The following is a 13,221-nucleotide window of genomic DNA, read 5'->3' on the forward strand; positions in this document are numbered from 1 at the left end:
TTGGGCGCTGACCAGCTTGAACAGTGCAAGGAGGCACAGGAGCCATAGGCTGTCACCCCAGGTGGCCTCTCCAGCAGAGCCCAAAGCCTTAGGACCCCCAAGGAGTCTTCTTGCGGGTCCTGACCCCAGCTGGACAGGTGTGTGTGCATGTTGCGGGGGCCGGGGGGGGGGTCCATAGGGGGCCTTTTGTTCCTTGACCCTGGCGGTCCCAGCTGCTCTGCTGGCCACTGTCTTAGAGATGCATTCTTTATTCCTCAGTAGTTTATAAATGCCCAGACTTTCCCCGACAAAGTTCATTCTGAGTTGGCTGATTGGCTTAACATTAAAGCCTGGATTTACTGATTGGATTGGTTAGAAGTTGCCGTAAACTGGGTAAGTTAAATCCGAAGATTTCCAAGATGTGGGGAGAACATATAAAGCAAGCAATAAAAGCTTTTATTAAAAAAAAATTGTCTTGGAGTTCCCGTCGTGGCGCAGTGGTTAACGAATCCGACTAGGAACCATGAGGTTGCGGGTTCGGTCCCTGCCCTTGCTCAGTGGGTTAACGATAGGGCGTTGCCGTGAGCTGTGGTGTAGGTTGCAGACGCGGCTCGGATCCTGCGTTTGCTGTGGCTCTGGCGTAGGCCGGTGGCTACAGCTCCGATTAGACCCCTAGCCTGGGAACCTCCATATGCTGCGGAAGCGGCCCAAAGAAATAGCAAAAAGACAAAATAAATAAAAATATCCTGTGAACAGTAAAGCGGCCCAAAGAAATAGCAAAAAAAAAAAAAAAAATTGACAAACCTGTCTTTAAAAGTAACTGATATAATTAATACTAATTCAGTGTATCTGGGTAAAGTTTTTTGGAAACTGAGAAAGAAAATGATTTCAAGTGACTGGATACAAATTCTTTTTGAAATTCAAGTGGTTTCCAAATCTTTGCTTTTAGCAAAAATTGAAGGAAAGCCTGATTAAGTTATTAGCTGACACAAGTTAGATAGAAAGAAATTGGTGATAGATCAATATACGGTTTTTGGCTTTTAACAAAAATTCGTGGAGTTCTCGTGGCTCATCGGAAACTATTCCGACTAGTATCATTGAGGATGTGGTTTGATCCTTGGCCCCGTTTAGTGGGTTAAGGATCCAGCATTGCTGTGAGCTGTGGTGGAGGTCACAGGCCCGGCTCGGATCCCATGTTGCTGTGGCTGTGGCATAGGCTGGCAGCTGTAGCTCCAATTTGACCCCTAGCTTGGTAACTTCCACATACAGCAGGTGCAACCCTAAAAAGCAAAAACAAACAAACAAAAAAATTCGTTCAAAGAATTGGGTACATTACTACTAATTTTTTTAATTTGTCTCCTTTTTTATGAGCAAGTTATTTTTCAGTATTTACATCTATAAACAAAAAATCAAAATAGAATATTCTTAGAGACATAAATTGAAAAAAATAGTCCTAACCATACCATTAAGAGGTGTGTCTCAACGAAATTTTAGGTTAATATTTAATAGGTACTTATCAAAACATATAATCAATGTATATAGCTTTGATCTATTTGTATCCTTAATAAATGAAGCTTGTAAACCTAGAGCATTTTGGTCACATGATTAAATATATATATATATATATATATATATATATATATATATATATATATATATATAGCTACAGACATGGTCCATAGACGCTGCATAGCAAAAATAGATTCTACTTTAGGACGGAGTGTGGGAAACGTGGAATGGACATACGGGTTTAAGACCTGGTATCCAACTGCTAAGTAGCCATCCTTCACTGGCTATATATATAAAGGGTGATGTCACAGTTTTATTTTGAGTCAGTCTTTATGTCAGCAGTTGCGTCCACTTCTCGCATTTAAACCAATAACGAGACATGTTGACGTCGGACAAAAAAATACCAGGATCCGAGCACCAGTGGAAGAGGCGGGGTCCAGGCGCCCGGTAGGGGCGCGGCGGCCTTGGGGGCGGGGCCACGGCGGCGCGCCCTCCCCCCGAGGGCCCCGCCCAGCGTGCCCAGCTCTCGCGAGATCGGCGCGTAGTGACGCGCGGGCGGGCGGGGCGCGTCGAGGGCGCCGGCGGGCGGGTTTGAATCTGGTCCGAGCGCGGGAAACGGCGGGTCCTGGGGATGAGGTGAGCGCCGCGGAGCTGGCCCACGAAGGGCTGGGGGTAGGGGGCCGGGAAACGGCGGGGTGGGGCGATTTGGGCCCCCAGCACCACAGCGTCCGCATGGGCCGCGATCGAACTCCCGTCCGGCTGGCGGCTCTGAGGCGCCCGAGAGAGTCCCACGCGCGGCCCCTTCCCTCCCGGACTGAGTTCAGAGGACCCCCAGCCTGGACTGGGGGCTGACTGCGGACAGAGCGCCCCAACCCGAGCCCTAAACTGGGGATGACTTCACACAGGACCCCCTGAGCCCTGGGCCTGGGACCTCAGACAGTACCCCTCAGCTCTGGACCTGGGGCTCACCCCAGACAGGACCTCCTGAGCCCTGGACCTGGGACGGACTCCACATGGGACCCCCCTGAGCCCTGGACCTGGGACTGACCCCCGGACAGGACCCCCTGAGCCCTGGACCTGGGACTGACTCCAGACGGGACCTCCTGAGCCCCTGGCCTGGGGCCAACTCCAGACGGGACCCCCTGAGCCCTGGACGTGGGACTGACCCCCAGACAGGACCCCCCTGAGCCTTGGGCCTGGGATGGACTCCGGACAGGACCCCCTTAGACCGGGACTGACCTCAGACAGGACCTCCTGAACCCGGGGCTGACCCGGGTCAGGACCTCCTGAGCCCTGGACCTGAGACGGACCCCTGACAGTGCCAGTAATTTTCCATATTGTTCTACTTATAACTGCAGGCTTTCACTTATTTTTAAAGTAAGTGTCCTGTTATGTATGTTCCTTCTTTTTGCTCTTACTTCGTCTTCGGGTTGATGTCTCTCAAATCGGGGACTGCTAACACTAGGTACTGTAAGTGGAAAATAGGATTTGTCAGGGGAACACAGGCAGGGAAGGAGGTTACACAAAGGCCCTGAGCTCTGGTCCCACAGGGTGGGGGGCTGTGCTCTGGCTGGCACAACTAACAAGCTCCCAGGTGACCCCAGGGCCACACCCTGCAGAACAGGGCAGCTGTGACACGGATTTTGTTGTTGGAGGAATGGTGCTTTAAGAAGTGAGGGTCTCCAGGATAGAGCAGCTGGGCCTCACTGCTCCCTTTGTTGAGCTGACTCAGACCTGCAAGGAGCATCTTGAGAAGGTGCTAAAAGGGGAGAGAAGGTGAGCCTCCCAGAGCTGTTTGGGTTTCTCTTTTCTTGGATGGTAACTTCCGTAACAACTGATGATAATAACATAATGTCATGTTGGTACTATTCTTAGTGAAGAAAATAAGGAAGTTACCTTTTTAGATATTATAACTTGTTTATGTCGGAGTATTGTTGGAATATTGTTAGCAAGAGTCTACCGTAGACGGCACAGGGGTTTTCTTGCAGTTTCCTACAAATTACATCTTGGAGGAAAAGGTATTTGCAAACGTAAGCTTCAGTATGACTGTGTTTTCTACTAGGGCTGCAGAATAAATGTCTCAGGAAAGACAGTGTGGTCTGCCATGGAAAAACGGGAGACGTTTGTACAAGCAGTGTCTAAGGAGCTGATTGGAGAATTTTTGCAGTTCATTCAACTTAATGTAAGTGTTATGTTTGGCTTCATTGTGATTTTTGACTGTTAATGTAAGACATTTTTCTAAAGTCACCATGTCCACAGGTGAAATACAGTTATCTCACTGAATCCTTGGGGACCAAGATTTTTTTGAAAAAATAAAACAGGACTGTACGCAAATTGACCTGCTGATGGGCAACTACTCAGAAATGCCATTTCCTACTTTCTTTTTTAAGAGAGTTGTAAGGATGCTGGTGGGATGTAGCGTGCTTCTCATTTGTTTAAATATTTATTGACCTCTTGCTTCGTGTGTGTGGCGTGGTGAGGTAGTCATCCTTTTTTTCCCCTCAGGTTATTTACAGTGTTGTGGTGGGTCCAGGTGTGTCAGTACAGCAGAATACGTGCTAAGCTGGGGCAGGGGTGTAGGGGTGACCCACATTCAGACGTGGGATGTTTCCCATCCCAGCGGAAAGGCAGTGGAACCTAACATCTAAAAGGTAAGCAGGAGGAGTTCCCGTCGTGGCGCAGCGGTTCACGAATCTGACTGGGAACCATGAGGTTGCGGGTTTGATCCCTGGCCTTGCTCCGTGGGTTAAGGATCCAGCATTGCCGTGAGCAGTGGTGTAGGTCGCAGATGGGGCTCAGATCCCACGTTGCTGTGGCTGTGGTGTAGGCCGGCAGCTGCAGCTCCGGTTCAGCCCCTAGCCTGGGAACCTCCATATGCCACGGGAGTGGCCCTAGAAAAGGCAAAGAGACAAAAAATAAAATAAAAAAATAAAAGGTAAGCAGAAGTAGCCCGTCACAGAGGGACATGGAGGAGGACCGCTCTAGCCAACGGGGCACCTCCAGAGACTGGAGAGGCACCTTGTGTGTGACGACATCCGGTGTAGAAATGCAAGCTGAGGATGAAGGCAGGAGGCGAGACCCGGGCTGAGACTTTATCCTGAGAAGAACAGGGGCTTTAAGCAGATTGACCCGTGTACCCGGGCTGAGACTTTATCCTGAGAAGAACAGGGGCTTTAAGCAGATTGACCCGTGTGCACAAGACCAAGAGGCGGGAGGGAAGGCGCGTGGGGCAAAAGAGGAACAAGGACGGAAAGATGAGATTTGCCTTTTGGAAACATTCGTTGGGCTGCACATGAAGAATTCATTGAAGAGAGCCACGCACGAGAAGGAGAGGCCGTGTCCTTCCCCATGGAGGTTGGGTCGGGTGGAGGGGTGGGAGGGCGGCCCGTCCCCACGCTGCGCGGTGGTGTGATGGGTACCCGCCCGCCGGGGTCCTGGGTCTCTGACTTGAAGCGCCACTCGTGGAGATGAGGAGATGGGAGGAGGGCGAGGATGAGCTCAGTTCGGGACCCGCCGAGTGACCGCCAGGGTGGACGCAGGAGGGGGCGGGAGGGGAGCGTTTAGGGCTGGAGACAGACACCCAGGGGTCATCAGCTCCAGTTGGAAGCTGAGGTCTGGGAGTGGGTGGGATCTCCCGCCGCTGCTGCGTGCTGGGAGGAGGGGCCTCGGACAGAACGCGGGACCGCAGGGCTAACGCACAGACCCTGAGAGACTCAGGACTTTGGGCCGTTGCAGACTATGCTCTGTGGTGTAAACTAAAGCCACAGACTAGCTGATAGTGATGAGCTAAGTTAGTGTTGGTTTTTTGTCTTTTTGCCTTTTCTAGGGCTGCTCCTGTGGCATGTGGAGGTTCCCAGGCTAGGGGTCAAATCGGAGCTGTAGCCGCTGCCCTTCGCCAGAGCCACATCCACGCAGGATCCGAGCCGCGTCTACGACCTACACCACAGCTCACGGCAACGCCAGATCCTTAACCCACCGAGCAAGGCCAGGGATCGAACCCGCAACCTCACGGTTCCTAGTCGGATTCGTGAACCACTGCGCCACGACGGGAACTCTAAGCTAAGTTCGTATTCATTGAAAGTCAAAAGGTAAAAGAGTAGCACCATTGCGTGGAATTGTGGTGTGTGCCTTCCAGCCACCCTGTCCCCTGCTGGAGAGCTTGGGACTGTTGCTTGGCAGCACATGTCCTGTAGATGGTTGAGTTAGTCCTTGTGTTAATGGGGCAGTGGCTTTAATTTATGAACCCTGAAAAACTCAACTTACTACCTCAGTCACCATGTAACTTTGAATTAAACATGAAAGTGAGAACGTGTAAGATTGTGCATCACTTGGTTTCATCAAGGTGAATGGTACGTAGGGCAGAATAGTGGAATAATGGCATTTTCACCTGGTCAACCTCCCAAGAACTAAAGAAAGACTTACTTTAAGTCGGGTTGAAATCTCTTGGGTGAACCTTCCCAAGTACAATCAGTTCTGCTTCAATGTGCATTCCTAAAAATCACTGCCTTCTGCAAGATAGTCCATGAAAAGCAGAGGGATGGTGGGGAAAAGGGGGGTCAGGGCACAACCCTAAAGACTTCACCAGAGACACACTGGAAAAAAAGAGGAACCTAAGAAAAAAGCGGCAGTTTTACACACGTTCAATCACCGAGAAGCACATAGATACCCTAGTGTACATATGACACTTTGCCATGAAAAAGATTCACGGTCTGCAGGTGGAAGTGGGCGCTGTGCTCCCAGGGGCAACTGCAAGACCCATGTGGGAGAAAGAGAACAGAGCAGGCTGCAGGGCGAGGGCAGGACACGGCCAAGGCAGGGCCGTGTCAAGAGGTGCTTGTGTGGCCTAGGAGGGACCCCAGGCGTGCCTGGCACGGCTCACGGCACATGTGGGGTCTCAGGAGCCGGCAGGTGTGCTTTGTGCGAGCTGTTGCTCTGCGCAGGCTCCACCCAGCACGAACGGTTTTCTGAATTCACGTGGGTGTGAAGTCCCACATAAGCGAACCAGAAATGCACCTTTTGCGTTGCTGTGGCTGTGGTGTAGGCCGGCGGCTGTGGCTCCTATTGGACCCCTAGCCTGGGAAGCTTCATATGCTGCGGGAGCAGTCCAAGAAAAGGCAAAAAAGAAAAAGAAAGAAAGAAATGCACCTTTTGGAGTTCCCACTGTGGTGCAGCAGATCAGTGACATCTTGGGAGCACTGGGATGCAGGTTCGATCCCCGGCCCGGCACAGTGGGTTAAGGGTCTGGTGCAGCCGCAGCTGCAGCTTAAGTCACAACCATGGCTCGGATCTGATCCCTGGCCCGGGGACTCCATATGCCCCAGCCCCCGCCCCCCCATTCACCTTTTGCTCAGGTTGTTCCCTAGCATATTGATCGTGTTGAAACGAGTTCGCGTTTCAAAACAAGTGTTCCAGAACAGAGCTGACTGTGCCATGCACCCTCGTTTATAATGGAGGATCCGTGTGGGGAGTGGAGGGCTGGGGACCACGGGCAGGTCCTCCCAGGTGCCTTCTTCGTGCCAGGCTCTGCTCTGCTGGCACTCGGAAGCAAAGTGTCTGCCCAAGCAGTTTTTATCTGGCGGGAGAGGGTGAGGAACAAGACACGGGTAGGAGGTGCTCACGCAGCCGCGGCTGGAACGGCAGGCTGGCGGGAGGTTAGAGCAGAGGTCTGGATGGGCCGCGTGAGGATGGGGGAGAGTTCTGGACAGAAGGGGCGGGAAAGACAAAGAGCCGCAGGCGGGCAGGCGGGCAGGCGCACCCCTGGCCAGCTCGGGTGTGGGTGAGCCAGAGAGGAGGCTGTAGGGTTTGGATGGGGAAGTGGCCTTGGAGGACCCTGGGGGCCGCCCTCCCCTTGCCCAGGGGCAGCCCTGCCAGGCCCTGCGCCTGCCCCTGCCCTGCAGCGTTCCTAGGCTTCACATTTTCTTCTGTGTGGTTGGAGGGTCAGTTGCAGGTGGCACCTCAGTATCCCTCAGTATTTCCGCATGTTTTCCTAGAACTTCCACACTTAGAATCACAATAAAACTCTCCGAGTTGGGAGCTGATGGGTACCTGCAGCACGTGGTTTTGGGTTTTTTTTGTCTTTTTGCCATTTCTTGGGCCGCTCCTGCAGCATGTGGAGGTTCCTAGGCTAGGGGTTCAATCGGAGCTGTAGCCACAGGCACAGCAACGTGGGATCCGAGCCACGTCTGCAACCTACACCACAGTTCATGGCAACGCCGGATCCTCAACCCACTAAGCAAGGCCAGGGATCGAACCCGCAACCTCACGGTTCCTAGTCGGATTCGTTAACCACTGTGTAACCACTGTGCCACGACAGGAACTCCCTTTGCAGCACGTGTTGGCACGTCTTTTTGCCCAGTCCAGTGTCATGCTCCGTGTTCTGCCCTCCTGACTTGCTGGTTTCTTGAGTCCAGAGCGTGTCTCAGCCATCCTTTTAGTGACAGACAGTCTTGAGGGGTGCAGGCGGCTGCTCTGTGGCCTGTCCTCCCCTTGCCCTGGTTTGCTCACCTGCTGAAGTTGGTTTATGCGTCCTGGAGGAGCTGCACACTTAGTGGTGGTAGGACCTCCTCGGCGGCTGTGTGCTGCCAGCCTGGCCTGTTGTTGGCGCGTTGGTTTGATGAGTTGCTCGGGCTAGGTGTCCCCCAGATTTCTCCGCTCCACTCTGAAGGCTGTGCAGGTGTCTGTGGGGAAACACGTTAATGCTGGGTCAGTTCCCTGTTCCTTGATAAGCTTAACGCCCTGGCTTTAGCATCCATCGATGATGCTTTCCTGAGTCAGTTATTACTATGATGACCACAGAATTGTGATTTTCCAACCCCACGTCTCTTCCGTATTTACGCACTGCTGTTCTGTAGCACGCCAATGCCATTCATTAGTCACCGGTTGTTATTTCTTTATTATCAATATGGCCTCATTGACTCGTGTTTTATTCAAAGGGTTGTAATCCCTTACTGTCGCTGTTTGGAGCTCAGACGGTACCAGGTTAGATCCAGGGACAAAAGTCAGGGCCCAAGTCATGTCAGAGACCAGAAAGTTAGCATGTCGTCCTTGGGTGGCTGCATTGTTACTGCCACTACTGTCATTGGTACTTTCGTTCTAGGACACTTTCGTAACCTAATTATAGGTCTGGGTATGGTGAACATCTGACTAAGGGAGGATTTTGTGCTGGGCGGTGGAGTTTAGTATATCACCAGAAATGCTACTTCCTGTCTGATAATCCCTGTACTTTTCTGTCCTTTTAGGAATAGATTTGGAAAACTATAGCCACGCTCTTGAACTTGTAACTAAGTGCATGACCTTTTCTTTTGATGCCATTATAAAAAGGACAGAACTGAGTTTTTGTGTTTGAAATGTAACAGCTGCTGTTTATTTTGCAGAAAGATGCTTCTGACCCTTTCAATCTAAATGAATTGCTAGATGAATTATCAAGGAAACAGAAAGAAGAGTTATGGCAAAGGCTCAAGAATCTGTTAACAGACGTGTTGTTGGAGAGCCCGGTGGACAGGTGGCAGCCGGTGGAAGCCCTCGGTGAAGACAGTATGCAAACAGAGCAGGGTTCAAAAATGGTATACTGGTCTTTCAAAAATAAATTTCCCTTTTCTTTGTTAAAAAAAAAAGTGTCTATTGTATAGAATTTAAGTTTAGGAGGTTTTTTTTTTTTTGGTCTTTTAGGGCTATACCCACAGCATATGTACTCCATATGCTCCAGGTTTGACCCCCAGGCTAGGGGTCATATCAGAGCTATAGCTGCTGGCCTACGCCACAGCCACAGCAACGCCAGATCCGAGCCGCGTCTGCAACCTACACCACAGCTCACGGCAAGGCCAGATCCTTAACCCACTGAGCGAGGCCAAGGGTCAAAGTCGCATCCTCGTGGATGCTAGTCAGATGTGTTTCCACTGAGCCACGATGGGAACTCCCAAGTTAAGGAAGAATTTAAAGTATAGAAGTCAAGAATATCAGAAGTGTGTTTAGTGTAGTTTTACCCTTTTTTGATCCTGTTATTATTAATTTATGTTTTATTTGTTCTTTTGTTTGTGTGTCTTTTTGTCTTTTTAGGGCTGCACTTGCCCCATATGGAGGTTCCCAGGCTAGGGGTCGAATCGGAGCTGCAGCCTCCAGCCTACACCACAGACACAGCAACGCGGGATCTGAGCCGAGTCTGCGACCTACACCACAGCTCACGGCAATGCCAGATCCTTAACCCACCGAGCCAGGCCAGGGATCAAACCTGCAACCTCATGGTTCCTAGCCGGGTTTGTTTCTGCTGTGCCACGACGGGAACTCCTGATCCTGCTATTGTTAATTTAGTATTCAGTGTTGTTACTCTTTTCCGACTGCTGACTTGTGTTCACCTTTAACTCACTTCTAAAAATAAGTGTCAAGCGTGGCTTGATTTTTATAACTTTTGGTAACTTGTACATTTTAGAATTAAATTTTAAGTTGATTTTAATTTACATGTGCTTTGATGTTTTCTTTCTTTACAGGGGAAGAACATAGAAATAATTCATGCCATTACATCTGTGATTCTTGCTTCTGTATCTGTAATAAACGAAAACGAGAACTATGAAGCCTTACTGGAGTGTGCTGTCATATTGAATGGTAAGTCGCATCAGGGGTAATGTGGCGTGTGTGTAAGTGGTGTGGCTGAGTGACACTTGGTCAGAGAAGCCCCCGGCAGTGAAGAGGCAGACCTTGGCAGTCAGGCTCTTGTCCTTCTCTGAAAAAGGTGAGCAAAGAGCATTCTTTAAAGGGCTGTCCTAAATAATTCATTTAAGCCCCATATAAATATTGCAGATGGTGAAAATGTGCATCACTGCTGAGCAAGAACTGCTGTTGACAGTGTTGGAGGAATGTCTTACTCGACCTGCAGGACCAGTGTCAAGAGCTGATAAAGGGGCCGTGGTCTCTAAACTTCCTCAGCTGTTGACTGCCGGGCAGTTCAAGTTCACCCCGCATTTGTGACATTGTATTTTTTTTCTTTATTTTTAAAATTTTTTTATTATTTATTTATTTTTTGTCCTTTTGCCTTTTGAGGGCCGCTCCCACAGCATATGGAGGTTCCCAGGCTAGGGGGCGAATTGGAGCTGTAGCCACCGGCCTACGCCACAGCCACAGCAACACCGGATCCGAGCCGCATCTGCGACCTACACCACAGGTCACGGCAACGCCAGATCCTTAACCCACTGAGCAAGGCCAGGGATCGAACCCACAGTCTCACGGTTCCTATTCGGATTCGTGAACCCCTGTGCCACGACAGGAACTCGTGTATTTTTTTTCTTTAAGTATGTTATGAACAGGACTTGAGGAATGACTGTTGACTTGTTGAGAATTTTACTGTACTAAAATTTATGGTGCTTTTCAAATTTTAGCTAAACTGTCCAACTCCAGTTATTAATTTAGGAGGAACACTAGTCTAAATTAATGACAGGATCGGATTATGTAATATTTGTGTAGAAATATAGATGGAAAAGATGGAAAAGTAATTTGTGTAGTGTTCTTTAGGAAAAAATTTCCCCACTGCCGCTGTGGCTCTGATTAGTTCCCTGTGGTGGACTCTCGTCATTCTCAGTGTCCCTTGGTTTGTGCGTCTGTTGAGGGTACGGTTTCGCCCAGAATTCCTGCGTGGAAATACCGTGTCTTCTTAAGAACTTACCCTAGCCTGTATGGAAGCAGCTCCCACGTGCTGGGGGATGTTGCCTCCAGCTGGTCTTCCCAGCTCCCAGGCAGATGCTCTAGAAAACGATGGGGTGACGTTGTGCCCCCAGCTCCCCCGTCGGTTGGGAAGTTTGCACAGGGGGACAGCCTTCGGGTCTCTGGAGGACAGTTGGGGGCCCATTGTCAGCCTGTTACCTTGGGTTCTCGGTGCATCCGAGGCCTCCCAATGGAGGGTTGTGGGTAGCGGATTATGGGTCCCCGTGGCCTGTCCTGGCTCTGCTGTTGCGTGTGCCCTGGGCGTGCTGCCCGCACTTGGGTTTGGGGGGGGCCTCCGTGCCCGGCTCTCTCGTGAGGTGTCTGGGCAGCGAGTGCTCTCAAGTCTTCCAGGTCTCAAACCCTCGTTCCGTGGCGTCGCTCTAGGGGCACAACGGTTTGGATTAACACCCTTGGTGTCCCAGGAGAAATGTGCATGAATGCCTCGGGCGCGTTGACCATGAGCGAATCCTCGCTGCACAGCTGGATCTGGAAACGCTACGGTCCACGTCACTCACAGCGCAGCGTCTGCTCCGTTGTAGGTATTTTATACGCCTTACCCGAGTCTGAACGCGCGCTGCAGGGTTCCATCCAGGATCTGTGTGTGACATGGTGGGAGAGAGGCCTGCCTGCCAAGGAAGACATGGGCAAGACCGCTTTCATCATGCTGCTGAGGAGGAGTCTCGAGACGAAAACGGTGGGTTCCCTCCCTAAAGCACTCACTGCGCTTGCTTGAAAAGCGTGGGTGTTCACACTGGGTGGGCCCGTGTGTGCTTGTGAGAGGCCCGGCCCCATGGCCTCCAGTCTTGGCTGCCCGGTGCTCGGAGCTGGGCAGTTGACGGGGCGGACAGGGGCGGCCCGTGAGGTTGGCGCAGGCTTTGTCCCGTCTTCCTAGGTGTGTGGCCTTTGAGAGGCTGACCCCGTGCCACCCCTCGGGATGAGAGTCACTCAGGGAAGGACTGGCGGGGCAGGGTGGCGGGGAAGGTGGGCAGGATAGGGTCGTCAACGGCAGCCGGGCCAGCAGAGAGCACGTGCGAGGGCCGGCCATGACTCGGGCCATCTCTCGTCCTTTAGTCTTGGGCACACAAGTCAGACATCCAGAAAAAGAGCAGTTTCCTCCTGTCAAGACCCCAGCAGATATTTGCGTTCACCTTAGAGAATTGGGCAAATGAAGAAAAGGGAAAACAAGGAAGGTACAAATCGTCCGTGATTCACCCTCGAGGTGACCGCTGCGGCTCTCTAGGGACCTTGAGGGGTGTCTCTGTGCCTCCCCCACACAGCTCGACTTCCTTCTCACAGATTCTAGGACGTGAACTTTGCAGGTCCGTGGGTTTGCGCGTGGAACTTTTGGCACCCGGTGCCAACAGCTTTCTACAAAGCTCACACCTGTTCCACCTCTTCCCGCCCATCTCATGGTGGCCGCCGAGGACAAGCAGTCCGCTTGGGGACAGAAAGGAACCTCTCTGGCTGTGTCCTCAGCAAGGGCTCTGACTCCCTGCTGGCCGGAGGAATGATTGAAAAGCCCTCGTTTGGAGTTCCTGTCATGGCTCAGCAGTAAACGAACCTGACTAGTATCCATGAGGATGTGGGTTCAATTCCTGGCCTCGCTCAGTGGGTTAAGGATCCGGCATTGCCCTGAGCTGTGGCGTAGGTTGCAGACGTGGCTTCGATCCTGCATTGCTGTGCCTGTGGTGTAGACCTACCTTGGAACTTCCATTTGCAACAAGTGCAGCCCTAAAAAGTAAAAAAGAAGAAAAAAACACTTGTTTCTGTCAGAACTTATCCTCAAGCCATTGTTGGTTTGCCTTTTTAAAATCCGTTTTCCCTGCCACTGTTGTCTAGCTTTTATTTTATTTATTTTTTTGCTTTTTAGGGCCACACCTGTGGCGTATGGAGGTTCCTAGGCTAGAGGTCGAATCAGAGCTACGGCTGCGAGCCTACACCACAGCCACAGCAACGCAGGATCCGTAACCCGCCGAGCTGAGGCCAGGGATCAAACCTGCCACCTCATGGTTCCTGGTCAGATTTGTTTCTGCTGCGCCCCGA

General features: G+C 51.3%; 1 protein-coding gene across 30 annotated transcripts in view; it reads left to right on the forward strand.

Annotated features, from left to right (window-relative positions):
* Window positions 1-2,096: 2,096 nt before the first annotated feature.
* Window positions 2,097-13,221, forward strand: part of NCAPG2 (non-SMC condensin II complex subunit G2) — a 60,565-nt gene continuing 49,440 nt past the window's right edge. For 14 of the 30 annotated variants that reach the window (XR_014833389.1, XR_014833391.1, XR_014833390.1 and 11 more), the window contains exons 1-5: window positions 2,097-2,124; window positions 3,551-3,670; window positions 8,862-9,050; window positions 9,972-10,086; window positions 11,718-11,872. Coding sequence is in view for 7 of the 30 variants with exons in the window: in XM_021078677.2 (XP_020934336.1) it covers window positions 3,593-3,670; window positions 8,862-9,050; window positions 9,972-10,086; window positions 11,718-11,872 (537 nt within the window). In the remaining 23 variants the exon portion in view is untranslated. Of the gene's footprint in view, window positions 2,866-3,550; window positions 3,671-8,861; window positions 9,051-9,971; window positions 10,087-11,562; window positions 11,873-13,221 lie in introns of all 30 variants that reach the window. The other 16 variants (XR_014833398.1, XR_014833397.1, XR_002340268.2 and 13 more) reach the window with 3 other exon arrangements.

Source organism: Sus scrofa, chromosome 18 (assembly GCF_054392235.1).
Source record: "Sus scrofa isolate SSC_HxYL_T2T_F1_AM1 chromosome 18, Sscrofa_HxYL_maternal_Yorkshire_Landrace_v2.0, whole genome shotgun sequence".
NCBI classification, from domain to species: Eukaryota; Metazoa; Chordata; class Mammalia; order Artiodactyla; family Suidae; genus Sus; species Sus scrofa.